This window comes from Manacus candei, unplaced genomic scaffold (genome assembly GCF_025592945.1).
Source record: "Manacus candei isolate 608988 ecotype Guabito, Panama unplaced genomic scaffold, ASM2559294v1 h1tg000071l, whole genome shotgun sequence".
Taxonomy (NCBI): Eukaryota; Metazoa; Chordata; class Aves; order Passeriformes; family Pipridae; genus Manacus; species Manacus candei.
The window spans coordinates 5,394,748-5,407,835 of NW_026138119.1; the positions used below are offsets into that span (position 1 = coordinate 5,394,748).

Consider the following 13,088-nt stretch of genomic DNA (forward strand, 5'->3'; position numbering starts at 1 on the left):
GTGCAGAGACCACAGCTGGCTGCACCATGTCTTCCCTGGAGGTGCAATGTGGGTACTTGTAGTGAAGATTTGTAACTTTGAAAATAGCAAAAGTGTTTTTAAGTTATTAGAAGTGACATTTTTCCCTCTGGGATCCCTGCGGATGCTTTGTGGGTGCCAGGGTGTCCTGTCAACTCAGGAGTGGCAACTTCAGGGTGAGGAGGGACAAGATCAGATTTTGCATCTTTTTCAGAAAAGGGGAAAAGTCTGTCTGCCAGGGTATGGATGAGTTTGTCCCAGAGCCTGGCCATAGGTGACTTTATCCCTGAGCCCATGCAGGTGGATCCCTTGGATAGGGAGCCTTGGGAGATTTAGACTGGATACTAGGAAAAAAAATTTCAACGTTAAGGTCGTCTTGGAATAGGTTGCTCAGGGAAGTGGTGGAGTCACCAACCCTGGATTAAGAGGTGTCTGCATCTGGGTGCTGCTGTTGTGGTGTAGGGGTTACAGTGGTAGTACTGGGTTGACAATTGGACTTGACGATCTTAAGTCTCTTCCAACCTTGACAAATCTATGATTCCATGACTCTAACACACGGCCACAGAGTGTAACATTTAATAACTCCACCACGCGAGGCCGCCGCGCAGCCGGTGACAACAGCGAGTGCCCGCCCAAACATGGCGGCCGCCCCTCAGCGCTGGCCCCGCCCATTCCCGCCCAAACATGGCGGCCGCCCCTCAGCGCCGGCCCCGCCTCTCCCACACCCGCCATGGCGGCGACGGAAGCGGCGCCGAGGGGCGGAAGCGGCGGGGCGGTGGCGGGGCCGGGCGGGCCATGAAGCTGCGGCGGGGCGCGCTGCGGGCGGCCCTGGCGCTGCTGCTGCTCCTCCCGCCGGCCGGCGCCGTGGAGCCCATCAGCCTGGGGCTCGCCATCGCGGGCGCCGCCGCCTCCGCCCTCACCGGCTTCATCTCCTACCCGCGGCTCTACTGCTACTTCAGGGAGTGCTGCCTCCACCGGCAGGACCAGCGCGCCGCCGCCGGTGCGGGGCCAGGGCGGGCTCTGAGGGGAGGTGGCGGGAGGGCGCCGCGGGGGCAGCGGCGCCGGGAGCCGGGCAGAGCCTCCCCGGGGGCCGCCGCTCCAGCCCGGCCCGGCCCTTTGGCCCCTGCCCGGGGCTGCGGCCGCCACACCGCGCGGGGTGACCCCTCGCCCACCGCTCACCGTGTGGTCTCTCCATCCAGCTCTGCAGGAGACCTTGGACAAGAGGCTGTTCGGGCAGCACCTGGTGAGCAAGGTGGTTGTGAAAGCCGTGAGGGGCTTCTTGAACAACACCAACGCCAAAAAGCCCCTGGCGCTCTCCTTGCACGGGTGGACTGGGACAGGCAAGAACTTTGTCAGTAAGATCGTCGCCGAGAGCATTTATAAAAAAGGCCTGCAGAGTAAATACGTCCATCAGTTCGTCGCAACTTTGCACTTTCCTCACGCTCACAGCATCAATCTCTACAAGGTAAGAGTGTGCTCTGCTGCCCTGGGTTATAAATGTCATGGCATGATCGGTACTACTGACCTAGACGTTATTTTGTGCAGTAACATGTATCCTGTGCCTGTTTTAGAGTCTTCAGCACAGAACGAGGTGAATCCTTACATCCATCAGGTCTGGTTTTCCCGTGACTGTAAAGGTTTTTCATGTATTTTGAGCCTCTCTTTAGGGAAGAATGATGCGGTTTAATTTTCACTCTACAGTTTGCGTAGAGAGAGTTAAGGATAAACATGAGTCATGGTTAGGTAATGTATTGGTGGGCACTGCAGAAAATCCCCAATAGCTCATGACTCTGGGGAACAACCCAGTGACCTCCAGGTGTGTCAGGCACCAGGGCAAGCTGAAGTTTGATCTCTGAGGCACTGGTGTACCTTTCTGTCAGTTCTGCTGCACACTGAGCAGCTTGTTTAGTTTTCTGTGGATCCATTTCCCAGCTGTAAAGTGAAACCACAAGATATTACGTTGTCAGAGAGGTACAGATAAATGTACTTGGAATTGTTGTGTCACCTTGTGGGGTCAGTGCAGTTCTGTGGGCAGGGAGATATTGTGGAGGAGTAGCTCAAATGCATATTTTTTGGGTTTTTTTTGTTCTAACTTTGTTAACAGCAGAGTTTGAATGAGTACCACTGTCTTGTAGTACTGCATGTTTATATTCAGTTTGTATATGTTAAAAATGGGAACAGGATGGGCTACAAACTTGATTTCTAAATGGAGGAAATAGATGTTTCCTCTTTTACAGCTTATTTTAACCCCTTCTTGTAGCTGAGCTGTTTTAAAATAAAATGGAAGCTTTTCTGCATTTGTTTTGAGGTGAATAAACTTGGGAAGCTTGCTGCCCGAGGCAGTAGGAGAAACCTATTGCTACTTATTACCAGTAATGACTGCTACTTAACACCTGCAGTTCAGGGACTGAGTTAACGGTGAATATAAAAAAGTGATGAAAATAGTCAAGACAGATCAACCCTTTTTTTTCCCCAGTTAATTCATTAATGATCTCGAATGCAACACTTAGGTGAGAGAAAAATGCAATGCTTAAGTGAGCTTTGTTTTGTGGGGCTGTTCCTTAGTGGGACCCATCCTTTGTCCTGCTGTGCACTTTAATTTTTGCTTTATATAGGAATATCTTTCTCACAAGGAGATTTCCTGCTTGTCCCATCCTGTCTCTTGGTGCCTTAAGATTTTTCAGTTCCAGCATAAGATTTTGTTAAAAGTTTCACTTACAACTTTTAATTTTTGTCAAGAAAGACAGAGCTGTTAAAATGACACCACTGAAATAACTCTTTCAGGGCAAAGTTCAGTAAACATAAGTGCTATTTTCTGTCTTTTCGACACAAACTCATCCAGCATCTTTCATTTTTATGGCACTCAGGACCAGCTGCAGTCGTGGATCCGGGGAAATGTGAGCATCTGTCCCAGATCCCTCTTCATCTTTGATGAAATGGATAAAATGCACGCAGGACTCATTGACTCAATCAAGCCCTTCCTGGACTACTATGAGCTGTTGGATGGGGTGTCTTATAGACAGGCCATCTTCATCTTCCTCAGGTAAGAAGTGCCTTCTCAGCTTTGCAGCTCTGTGCACTCACTGCCTTTTATAACTACCCCCAGCTACAATCTTTGTCTTCTCTTCGTTTAGCAACGCAGGAGCTGAAAAGATAACAGAGGTGGCACTGGATTTCTGGAGAAACGGGAGGACGAGGGAAGACATACAGCTCACAGACATCCAAAATGCACTGTCTGTGTCTGTCTTCAACAACAAAAATAGTGAGTAAAGCTGGGATTGCTTTTGAGAGGGTAAAGGTTACACAAAAGGGATGCACTGTACTTAGCTGCATTTTTACAGCCATGGTTTCTACTCGATGTGGCCTCCAGTTTTTGGCTTGTGAGGAGCCACGATGCAGTTTTGGGGCCTGCAGTGAGATGAAGTGATGGTGTGCAGCAGAGGGCTGTGATGTGCCTCTTCCATGTAGTGTTGAACTAGAGGAGTAGTAACAAGCCTCTTTTTCCCTTTGCAGGTGGGTTTTGGCACAGCACTTTGATTGATAAAAATCTCATTGACTACTTTATCCCTTTCCTGCCTCTGGAATACAAACATGTGAAAATGTGTGTCAGGGTTGAGGTTGAATCACGTGGCTATGCTGTGGATGAAGACATTTTAACCAGAATAGCCGACGAGATGACCTACTTTCCCAGAGAGGAGAGAATTTATTCAGATAAAGGATGCAAAACTGTGGATGCAAAGCTGGATTATTACTATGACTTCTAATGCTTTATTGCTACAACCTGCAAAGAAGCAGATTTAACTTAATCACAAAGTGGAGGACCCGAGACATTTCATTTTTTAAGTACTTTTTAAAAGAAGGAACACTGTTTTTTAACTGGTATGTGAATAAGCAGCAGTGCCTCTGCATTTTTATTCTGTCACCAGTCACGGCTCCTGAGCACTTCAGCCTTGTGCTGTCAAGGTAAGAAGGAACTGCTTTGGGAATTCCTGGGTCAGTGTCTGACAGGGCTGAAGACTCCTCGGATCATGTGTTGATCATCAGAACCATTTGGCAGACTGTTGGCAGGTACGGAAGGACTATGACCTAATTTTAATTGGATTTTGCTCTGATGTGGATGATCTCTAGACAATATTGAGAATTTTAATCAAAGTTCCTTTGTCTGTGAAAGGCTTCGTTGGTCCTGTGTGGGAATATGCATTAAAATAGAATATGTGTCTTTTCTCCTTCAACGGTTTGGGTCTAGTAGAGATAAGGGGGGGAGGGATTCTGGAATTAAAAAATCTAGGCTCTTCTATCCAACATCATGTAGTGCCATTGTCTTTCTCAAAACAGTGGTATAATTTGGTCTTCTGTGTGTCAAACCAAGGATATGAAACTCTTTGTTATGAACACTGTTCAGAGAGCAGACTTAATGTTACAAGGAAGAGAGTTAAAATCCTTGACTGCCACATCAGTGTAATTAGTTGCTATTTTTGGTTAGTTTTTATGTATAAAGTTGCCCACAGCATGCTCTCTCCCAGGGGTGCTCTCAGGAGGGAGAACAGTGTGCTCCTGGACTGGTGAGTCAGCTTCATGGAAAGGGTGTAACGTGATGGCAAACGTGTACAGATTAAATTTTAAGCCGTGGAAATGGAAAAGAGGTTTTTCTCCTTCACCTATGTGTCAAATTCAGGGGCCAGCATGCAGGATTTCCCATTTTTTTTATCTTCTCACAATACTGTGTGCCTTTGAGACAGGGGTGGAGACAACTCTGAAGGCATTTGAAAAAAAAACCAAAATGTGCCAACCGGTTACTGCAAAGGGTGTCAGACTTGTTTCTGAATGTGAGCACTGCAGAGGCTTTTTTCATTCCAGTTGCTGTTCAAAATAAACTTTTCTCATGAGAAATTTATTTCTTAGCTACCTTCTGGTGTTCTTTGCATTCAGTGACCTGATGTTAATTTTGCACAAACTTACTCCATGTTCAGGAACAGCACACTACATTCCTCAGTGCTCTGCTTGAGCACAGGTATCTCCCTTTTTGAGTTCAAAGGGCATAGATAGGAGATGTGATCTGCTGCCTGGTGACAGAGAAACAAATGAAGCTTGGAGTGGAAACTGCACTTCTGGATCATCAGTGCTAATAACACTCGTGGTTTTTTTAGAGGCAAACTTCCTAGATGTGTGTGTGCTCAATAGTATCGTAAGGGTGGACTTGGAGACCAGTTAAAACCCACTGTGGTGCCACTGCCTGAACACCTGCAGGCTCTAATTGAAGCCACCTGGGTTTTCAGTGGCAGCATCTTGAAGCTTTTCTCTGCAAGGGGTTAAAAAAAAAGGGCCAGTAAGACTCCTGCTGTTCCAGTTCTTCTCTGAAGGGGTATGATATTTAAATTACCACTCCTAGTATTTGTCAGTAAATGAGTGCTTCGAACTCAGGCATTTATCTGTTTCTTTGACTTCCTCATTGCAACAAAAACTGGCTAATGGAGAAAAGCAGATTTAGTAATGATGAACTTGTCTGGTACCCTGTCCTCAAAAGAAACAGTACAACCAAGCAGTATTGTGGCTCTTCCAGCATTAAGTACTCTTACTTCTTTGTGTGCCTTTGCAGCATCAATATGAGCATTTGACATAGGTTGGTAGCCAGTATTTCATTATATCACAGCCCTAAATGACTCTGGGTAGATGGAAGCTTCCTCTGGAGGTGTAGGAATGATGTTCAAAGGGTGGAAGCTGCCTCTGTTTAATCTCTCTTCTATTCTGCAGACCTGGCCAGGAGCATCTCCATCTGGGTAAAACAAATAGGTGTGCCTGAAGTCACTCCCATATTTGATCCTTCCCATCCTATCATTATTCCTCCCCTGTGGACTGTATGGTTTCAGAGCTAAGGTCTTCACTCTGTTTTTCTTGCTGTGACTGGGTAACTTTGGCCATTATTCTGTTTAATAGGCCACTTGAAACTGGATCAGGCAACTTAAAGAAAAACATCCAACAGGGGGAAAGATGTGATGCCCAGGTATCTGTTGGCCAGGTGAGAGCAGCTCAGCAGTCACTGAGACTGAGCTCTGTTCTTACCAGAGTCCAGCACAAACAGCTGCTGCTTTAGTTCAGCCTTCTGCAGGGAACCTTCCACGGTCTCATGCTGTGCTCATGTAGAGGCCCTGGTTAGAACACAGGGATGCAGGGAGTTCTGCTCTCCTGCAGACAGGCAGCCTGGCCCTGGTTAGAACACAGGGATGCAGGGAGTTCTGCTCTCCTGCAGACAGGCAGCCAAGCCCTGGTCAGAATACAGGGATGCAGGGAGTTCTGCTCTCCTGCAGACAGGCCCTGGTTAGAATCCAGGGATGCAGGGAGTTCTGCTCTCCTGCAGACAGACAGCCTGGCCCTGGAGCCTGCGGTCAAACAGCAGAGCTGTCGCGTGTGCAGCACAGGGCAAAGTCCTGGTGAACAGACAGCTTATGCTTCCCATGCAGCCCCTGTAACACTTCCTTGTGCATCCCTGGAGCACAACACGTGGTTCACAGCAGCATGAACTACTGACTCTTGAGGGGTGAGTGTCTGCCAGCTCTACCTCACTTGAATTGAGGTGTCACTTACACACTGGCTTCTTTTCAGTGCTCCAGAGGCTGCAGATGCTCTGGCCCATGAAGGCAGGATGGAAGCCTGTAGTCCCATCATGCCTTTGCCAGCTCAAGGAGAGGGGAAGAGCCACACTGAATGACAGCTTTGCAGACACAGCCAGAGGAGGAACAGTTAAACAAGCTACCTGAGGTGTGTTTGTCCTGCAGTGCCTGGCAGTGAGAGGTCTGTTAATAGCCAGGAAGCAGAGCAGGCAGAGACCTTTAGGCTTTTTCATAGGTGTTTGTTTCTACCGAGCTGTATTTAACAGCTGAATTCCTTACTGTGCTGTTGGATGAGTCAACATGTTTGAATACCAACAGGCTATTTAATCTGCTTATCCATTGTCATAAACACCTTTTTAAGAATAAGAGAAGCCTAACAGATATGTGCAGCTGGTTGCAAACTGCATAAACAAGTACTTTCCTGTGGCTGAAAAATCATTAAACCAAGAGAGAAAAGTAACTTAAGATTTATTCCAACTGCAGTACAGTAGTTAGTGTTTTGACATGGCACAAGTATTTTATGGAGTAAGTGAAACTGGATGCAGCACATACAACTAGGAGTAAGTCAGTTAACAGGCAAAACATCACTCTGGAAAGTGACAGTCCAATGTCCCAAGGTTAATGGCCCGCTAGTTTGGCTCTGGAGATTGCATCAGTGGGAACAGGTTGCCAGCATTCCACAAACTCAATGTGGGCTTGTAAAAGGCAATTGACACTTTTCATTTAGGGCTTAACATAAATGCTGAGCTCTCTGCCGTGATTTGAATGAACACAATTGCAATGAGACCTGCAATTTTGCACCACCTCTTAAAGGAAGTTTAAGTACAAGTTAGGGAGTAGATGCTGCAGCACAAAAACAGCCCAATCCCTTGTACCAATTTAAAATCCACAGTACAATCAACCAAGTGAAAGGCACTTCTGTCTTGCACTACACTCTTTGATCCATAAATCATGGGTGATGGAGTTAAAGCTTGTAACAGTTTTAAACCCCAGCCTTCCCAGTGGGTGAAAGTTAAATTGATCTTTCCCAGCTTCTTAACTCATCACTCACCCTTTCTCATAGGCATTCTTTAATGTCAAAAGCTACTATAAAACATACTTAACTAGTGAGGTAGGGGACTGTTGCTTAGACTTCAGCATAAAAATACACTATGAAAAATAATTTCTTCCATCAAACTGTCTTCCAAGTAAGGTGAGAGTAGCATTACCTACACCTCAACCAGTGGGTGCAGCTCAGAGGGACTACTAAAGATGTTACAGATTCAGCCCAGGAGCCAGTGTGCAGATTAACCTGGCAAGCTGTAACAGTCAAATCCTCATGAGAGATTTTTCTGATTAAGAACAGGAGACTGGCCTGGTATGTTGTAACAGATCCCTCAGATGGGTCCCTCTGCTTAGGAAGACCTGGAGTCACAAATTCACTTAGATCCCTTAATGAATATAAAGTTTTTCTAATAATTTCTTTCTCCCCAAAGAAACATGGGGCAATTACTTCCCTTCCCCACACCCTCTATTATTTAATAACAGATTTGCTGGAGCTCATTATGACTCATTATTTCTGTAGCAGGATATTTGAGATAATGCCACAGCTCAACCTCTACCTGTATTCATGCCCTTCTATCCCTGAAATGCTTGTTTGTAGAAGCCACAACAGCATCAATCTACTGGAAGGACAGGAAGACTTCCACAATATCATCTTCTTAGTTCATTGAGGAGTTCACCCTTGCAGACATGATCATAGTCCTGAACACATCACACATCCCTCCATTTCACTATGAACGTGAACAGGACCGTGTACATGGAAGGGAGAATTTCTCTGTTCTCCTTTGCTCTAGTCTAGTTTTTGTGGAAAAAGGAATTAATAATCCCAGCACTTGGAAGAATAAAGCAGGAGAGACTCTATCCAGTGCAGGGTGTGTGTCACACTCAGAAATTCTCTACAGATTAAAAGAAAACTAAAGGGGTAATATTTGGATTGTTCAGAGATGAACAGTGGTTCAAGGCCAGGTTGGATGGGGCTTTGAGTGACCTGATCTAGTGGAAGGTGTCCTTGCCCATAATAACAAGATAATCTTTAAGGACCCTTTCAACCCAAACAATTCTATGATTCTATGTTAAGTTAAAAAAAAAAAAAACAAAAACCAAAACCACACAAAAAAGCTACAAAGCCCACAGAGCTCACTCTGGTATTTTCACCATACTCCCTGCAACAGTAAAAAAGCGGAAGTGCAAATACACAGATTTCCAAAAGCTCCGAAAGTGCTTTTGGAAACCTGAAGGGAGGGGAAATCAACCCCTGGCTCTCGTATCTCCCATCACAAGGTCTTCATGAATATCCAGCTTGGCCTGTACAGTCTTGCAGCCTTTATCAGAGTAGATTTTCTGCTCCTTGGGGAAGTATGTCATCTCATCAGCCACTGCCTGAACAACGTCCTCATCCACGGCGTAGCCCCGGGCGGCCATCTCAGCCCTGACACACATCTTCACGTGCCTGTGCTCCAGGGGCAGGAAGGGCACAAAGTAGTCAATGAGGTTCCTGTCGATGATGCTGCTGTGCCACAGTCCACCTGGAAGAGTTGGGAAATGAAAATAATCACAGGTAGGAGTTTCTCTAAACTCGATCCCGCCTTCAGCAGGATCCGCAGGCCTGGCTGAATTCATAAAGCACTTTTGTCTCAGCCACTGAGGAATGAATTGCCCGTTTTTCAGGGCAAACTGACTTACTATTCTTGTTGTTGAAGACTCCTACAGATAGCAAGGGCTCCAGGTCTTTCAGCTGAATATCCTCCCTGCGCTTTCCACTTGTCCAGAAGTCAAGAGCTGCTTTATTAATTAAGTCACCACCTGCATTGCTGGTCATAAAAGAAAAATGTACAGTGCTGAAACACAGACACAGCTGAACCAGAATTTCTTTTGCTGCCAACTACTTGTATTGCTAATCCTGATATCAAACAAATCACGAAAACAGAATCCTACACTCCAAAATTCAGGGCAAGTCTCCAGTTCTTTAAACAGCCATCAGTGCCTGTCTTTGCACAGAGGGCCTTCAGAGTGGTTCCTTTGCTATGCTTTGAACGAGGTCCCTTGGGAATATCATTACCATAGTAAACAAACAATTCAGTATCTCAAAATGACAGAAAGAGGTGCCACAGACCTGAGGAAGATGAAGATGGCTTTCCTGTAGGACACCCCATCCACCTCCTCATAATAGTCCAGGAATGGCTTGATGGCATCAATGACACCTGGATGCATTTTGTCCATCTCATCAAAAATGAAGACAGAGGAGGGGCAGGCACTGACATTGCCCCGAATCCAGTTCTGCAGCTGTTCCTGGAACAAGAGGTTGAAAACCACTGAAAAACGAGGTTTTTTTCTGGCTGTACTGCAAGATTCTTGCATGTGACAGGTTCTGGGGACACCCTGCCAAATGTAAGCATCCCACACTCACTGGTTGTACTTTTTCCCAAAGAAAGGACCATAATCTCTGTGACTGATCCCTTTGACGTGTGACACTGAATTTAAATGTGAACTCTTTTCTTGCTGACAGAGGAAAAAGACTTCCTAATTTCTTCTGCTTTGTGTAGGGCTAAGACATGAAAACGGGGCTGAGATGGGAAGTATTAGAGAAATCTTTTTGTTTGTTTTAAAAAAGTCAGTTTCATCTTTCATACGGAAAGAACATCTATCACTACATCAGTTCTGGGTTCCTTCAAACACTAAAACATGAAGATAAGAATTCTCCAATGACAAGGAATGAAGTCCCTTGGAAAACCTCTGAGGCAGGCTGCACTTTCTCACTGCACAGTGTGTGGTGGGTTGCCCCAGCCAGGCACCCCAGCAGGATGGGAGAGAGAGAACAAAGAATAAAAGTGAGAAAACCACTGGGTCAAGATAAAGACAATTTGATAGGTGATGGAAAGAGGAAAAAACCAAGCAAAGGGAATCACTCACCCTCCTGACACATGAAGAGCAATGCCCAGCCAGAGTTAGAGCAACAACCCCCTTGGAAGCCAATGATAACCCACTTTTTCTTTCTTCTACCCCAGTTTTTATTGCTGAGCATGACAGGATATGGTATGGAACATCCCTCTGGCTAGCTGGGGTCAGCTGTCCAGGCTGTGTCCCCTCCCAGTCTCTTGTCCACTCCAGGCTCCTTGATATGAGTGGAAAACCAGCATCTTTGAGGCTGTGCAAGCACATTTATGTTACAGCCAAAGCACTGCTGCATTATCAACGCTGCTTTAGCCATAAATGCAAAATATGGCCCTGCAGGGGCTAGAGAGAAGGTTCATTCCATTCCAGCCAGGATATTCAGTTGAGATGCTGGGACTCTCCTAGCATCGAGCACAGGAATCAGCAGATGGCATCGGTGAGAGGACAGCGCTAGGAAATTATCTCACATTCGATTCCCCGGCTTTTTGATGCCTTTTCCTCTTACTTTCTGCATGAACTTCCCCCTCCGTCTCTCCTGAGCGCCAGCTTTGGAACACCCAACTGCACACCCCCAGCTGCCAGGGATCTGGCCTGGGGGGATGTGCAGGACAACCCCCTCCACCAGGGCCGCTCCTTACCTTGTAGAGCTTGACCTGGTCGTGGTGGGGGAAGTGCAGGGTGGCCAGGAAGAGATGGACGAACTTGCTGCGCAGTCCCGCGGGGTGGACGTGCTCCGCCAGGATCTGGCTGAGGAAGTTCTTGCCGGTGCCGGCCCAGCCGTGCAGCGACAGCATCAGCGGCTTCTTGGGGCTCGGGTTGTTGCTGAAGCCCAGCACCGCCTTCAGCACCACGTCCTTGGCCAGGTGCTGCCCGAAGAGCCTGCTGTCCAGCTGCGCCTTCAGCGCTGCGGGGGGAGAGGGACAGCTCAGCACCGCCGGTCACCGCACACGCACCGGGAGCGGTGACCGGCCGAGCGCGGGGCACCCCCCCAGCCCCCTCCGTACCGGTGGCGTTGAGGCGCTGCCCGTCGCGGGGGCAGCACTCCACGTAGCTGCAGTAGAACCTGGGGTGCGACAGGTACCCGGTGAGGGCGGAGGCCACGCCGATGGCCAGGCCCACGCTGAGCGGCTCCAGCGCCGCCAGCCCCGGCAGCAGCACCCACAGCAGCGGCACCGACGGCGCCATGGCGGCCCCGCGCGCGCGGCCCGCCGCCCACTGCGCCTGCGCGCCCGCCCAGCCCCGCCCCGCGCGGCGGCGCCGCCGCCATCTTTGAGACGGGCAAGGCCGCCCTCACAGAGTGCCGGGACCCCAACATCCCAGAATCCCGGAATCCCTTCTGGTGGAAGGTGTCCCTGCCCATGGCAGAGGGTGGAACTAGATGATCTTTAAGCACCCTTTCAATCCCAGAATCAGTCAGGCTGGAAAACGACCACAGCGGGTCATCTTGTTGCAAAATCATGGCTCCATCTCTCCGCACCCCCCTTTAGATGTTTATACACTGGATGAGGTCCATCAATGGCATTCACTGCCCTGCTGGTGGCATCAGCAGGCTGATGGAGGAGTGGACTCTGTGAACTTAAAAGGGTTTTTCCAACCTAAATGCATCTGTGATCCTCTGGTCTGGAATATCCCTTGGTCCAGTTTGGGTCAGCTGTCCTGGCTGTGTCCCTTCCCAGTTTCTTGTGCCCCTCCATCCTCCTCGCTGGCAGGGCAGCACGAGGAGCTGCCACGTCCTTGACTTGGTACAAACACCACTCAGCAACAACTAAAACCCTCACTGTGCTATCAATATGATTCCCATAGTCTATCCAAAACAGAACACTGTACCATCTACTAGGAAGGAAATTAACTCTATCCCAGACAAAACCAGCACAGTTTATGCCAACATAAACCAAAACACCAGCAAGGAAAATGCTGTGAGAAGCAGGGTACGTGACCACTTGTGGAATAAGATATATTAGGTTAATACAGCCCCCGCCTTCTAGAGACACTGTGGGTGGTAATTCTTGTCTCTGCACAACCCCCTCAAGAGAAGCTCTCACCACCCTGGGAAGGAACCACTTGGCTCAGGGAGCCCTTACCTGTGTAGTTCAGAGTGCTGTTCCTATTGCAGCACTCCTGGAAGCGGCACTTGAGCCAGGAGTCAGAGGAGAGGAGGTGCCAAGCCACCGCAGCGCCCCCCACAACGACTGAAACGCTGAGAGGGTCAAAAGCCGGCGTCAGAGTGGGCACGAGAATAAAGATCAGAGCAGCGTTCAGAAGCTTCATGGTGGGAAGTGAGCGCCAGCCCGGCTCAGCAGGAAAAGAAAGCAAAACAGAAACTGCAGAAAAACTTCCTGGAGCGTGGAGCCCGGGGCTGTTCAGGAGTTTGGGAGCCAAGTCTCCTGTAAGCTGGAGGTGTTAATGAGTTAGCAGACTTATCGCACTGCTCCTGGAGAAACGAAAGTGTTGTGAACAGACCATTGCACGGGCAGAGTGAGAGTTTCATCGGAACAATCCCAGCTCTGAGGGAAGCAGGACTGGAATCTC

At 48.2% G+C, this 13,088-nt stretch overlaps 2 protein-coding genes across 3 annotated transcripts; one reads left to right on the forward strand and one right to left on the reverse strand.

Annotated features, from left to right (window-relative positions):
* Positions 1-784: 784 nt before the first annotated feature.
* LOC127480053 (torsin-1A-like) lies at positions 785-4,912 on the forward strand. The gene is made up of 5 exons (XM_051807737.1): positions 785-1,018; positions 1,218-1,483; positions 2,886-3,061; positions 3,153-3,280; positions 3,532-4,912. Exons 1-5 carry the CDS (start codon positions 814-816, stop codon positions 3,780-3,782), a joined length of 1,026 nt encoding a protein of 341 aa, XP_051663697.1. The 5' UTR covers positions 785-813; the 3' UTR covers positions 3,783-4,912.
* Positions 4,913-7,077: 2,165 nt separating this feature from the next.
* On the reverse strand, positions 7,078-12,970 carry LOC127480052 (torsin-1B-like). Of its 2 annotated transcripts, none has more exons than XM_051807735.1 (5): positions 12,641-12,970; positions 11,198-11,463; positions 9,781-9,956; positions 9,351-9,478; positions 7,078-9,193 (listed from the first exon to the last, which is right to left on the reverse strand). In XM_051807735.1, the coding sequence occupies exons 1-5, from the start codon at positions 12,825-12,827 to the stop codon at positions 8,916-8,918; spliced, it is 1,035 nt and encodes a 344-aa protein (XP_051663695.1). In that variant the 5' UTR covers positions 12,828-12,970; the 3' UTR covers positions 7,078-8,915. The 2 variants fall into 2 exon arrangements, with proteins under 2 accessions (XP_051663695.1, XP_051663696.1); XM_051807736.1 differs by lacking the exon at positions 12,641-12,970 and adding an exon at positions 11,564-11,773.
* Between the last annotated feature and the right edge of the window lie 118 nt (positions 12,971-13,088).

What these genes read in the sequence shown, in the direction of transcription:
- LOC127480053 (XM_051807737.1), top strand. Translation starts at nt 814, where the DNA reads ATGAAGCTGCGGCGGGGCGCGCTGCGGGCGGCCCTGGCGCTGCTGCTG. An exon ending in GGACCAGCGCGCCGCCGCCG is followed by an intron (nt 1,019 to 1,217) that starts GTGCGGGGCCAG and finishes CTCTCCATCCAG; the next exon opens with CTCTGCAGGAGACCTTGGAC. An exon ending in TGTCTTCAACAACAAAAATA is followed by an intron (nt 3,281 to 3,531) that starts GTGAGTAAAGCT and finishes TTCCCTTTGCAG; the next exon opens with GTGGGTTTTGGCACAGCACT.
- LOC127480052 (XM_051807735.1), bottom strand. Translation starts at nt 12,827, where the DNA reads ATGAAGCTTCTGAACGCTGCTCTGATCTTTATTCTCGTGCCCACTCTG. An exon ending in ACCAGGTCAAGCTCTACAAG is followed by an intron (nt 9,957 to 11,197) that starts GTAAGGAGCGGC and finishes CTCTTGTTCCAG; the next exon opens with GAACAGCTGCAGAACTGGAT. An exon ending in AGTCTTCAACAACAAGAATA is followed by an intron (nt 9,194 to 9,350) that starts GTAAGTCAGTTT and finishes CAACTCTTCCAG; the next exon opens with GTGGACTGTGGCACAGCAGC.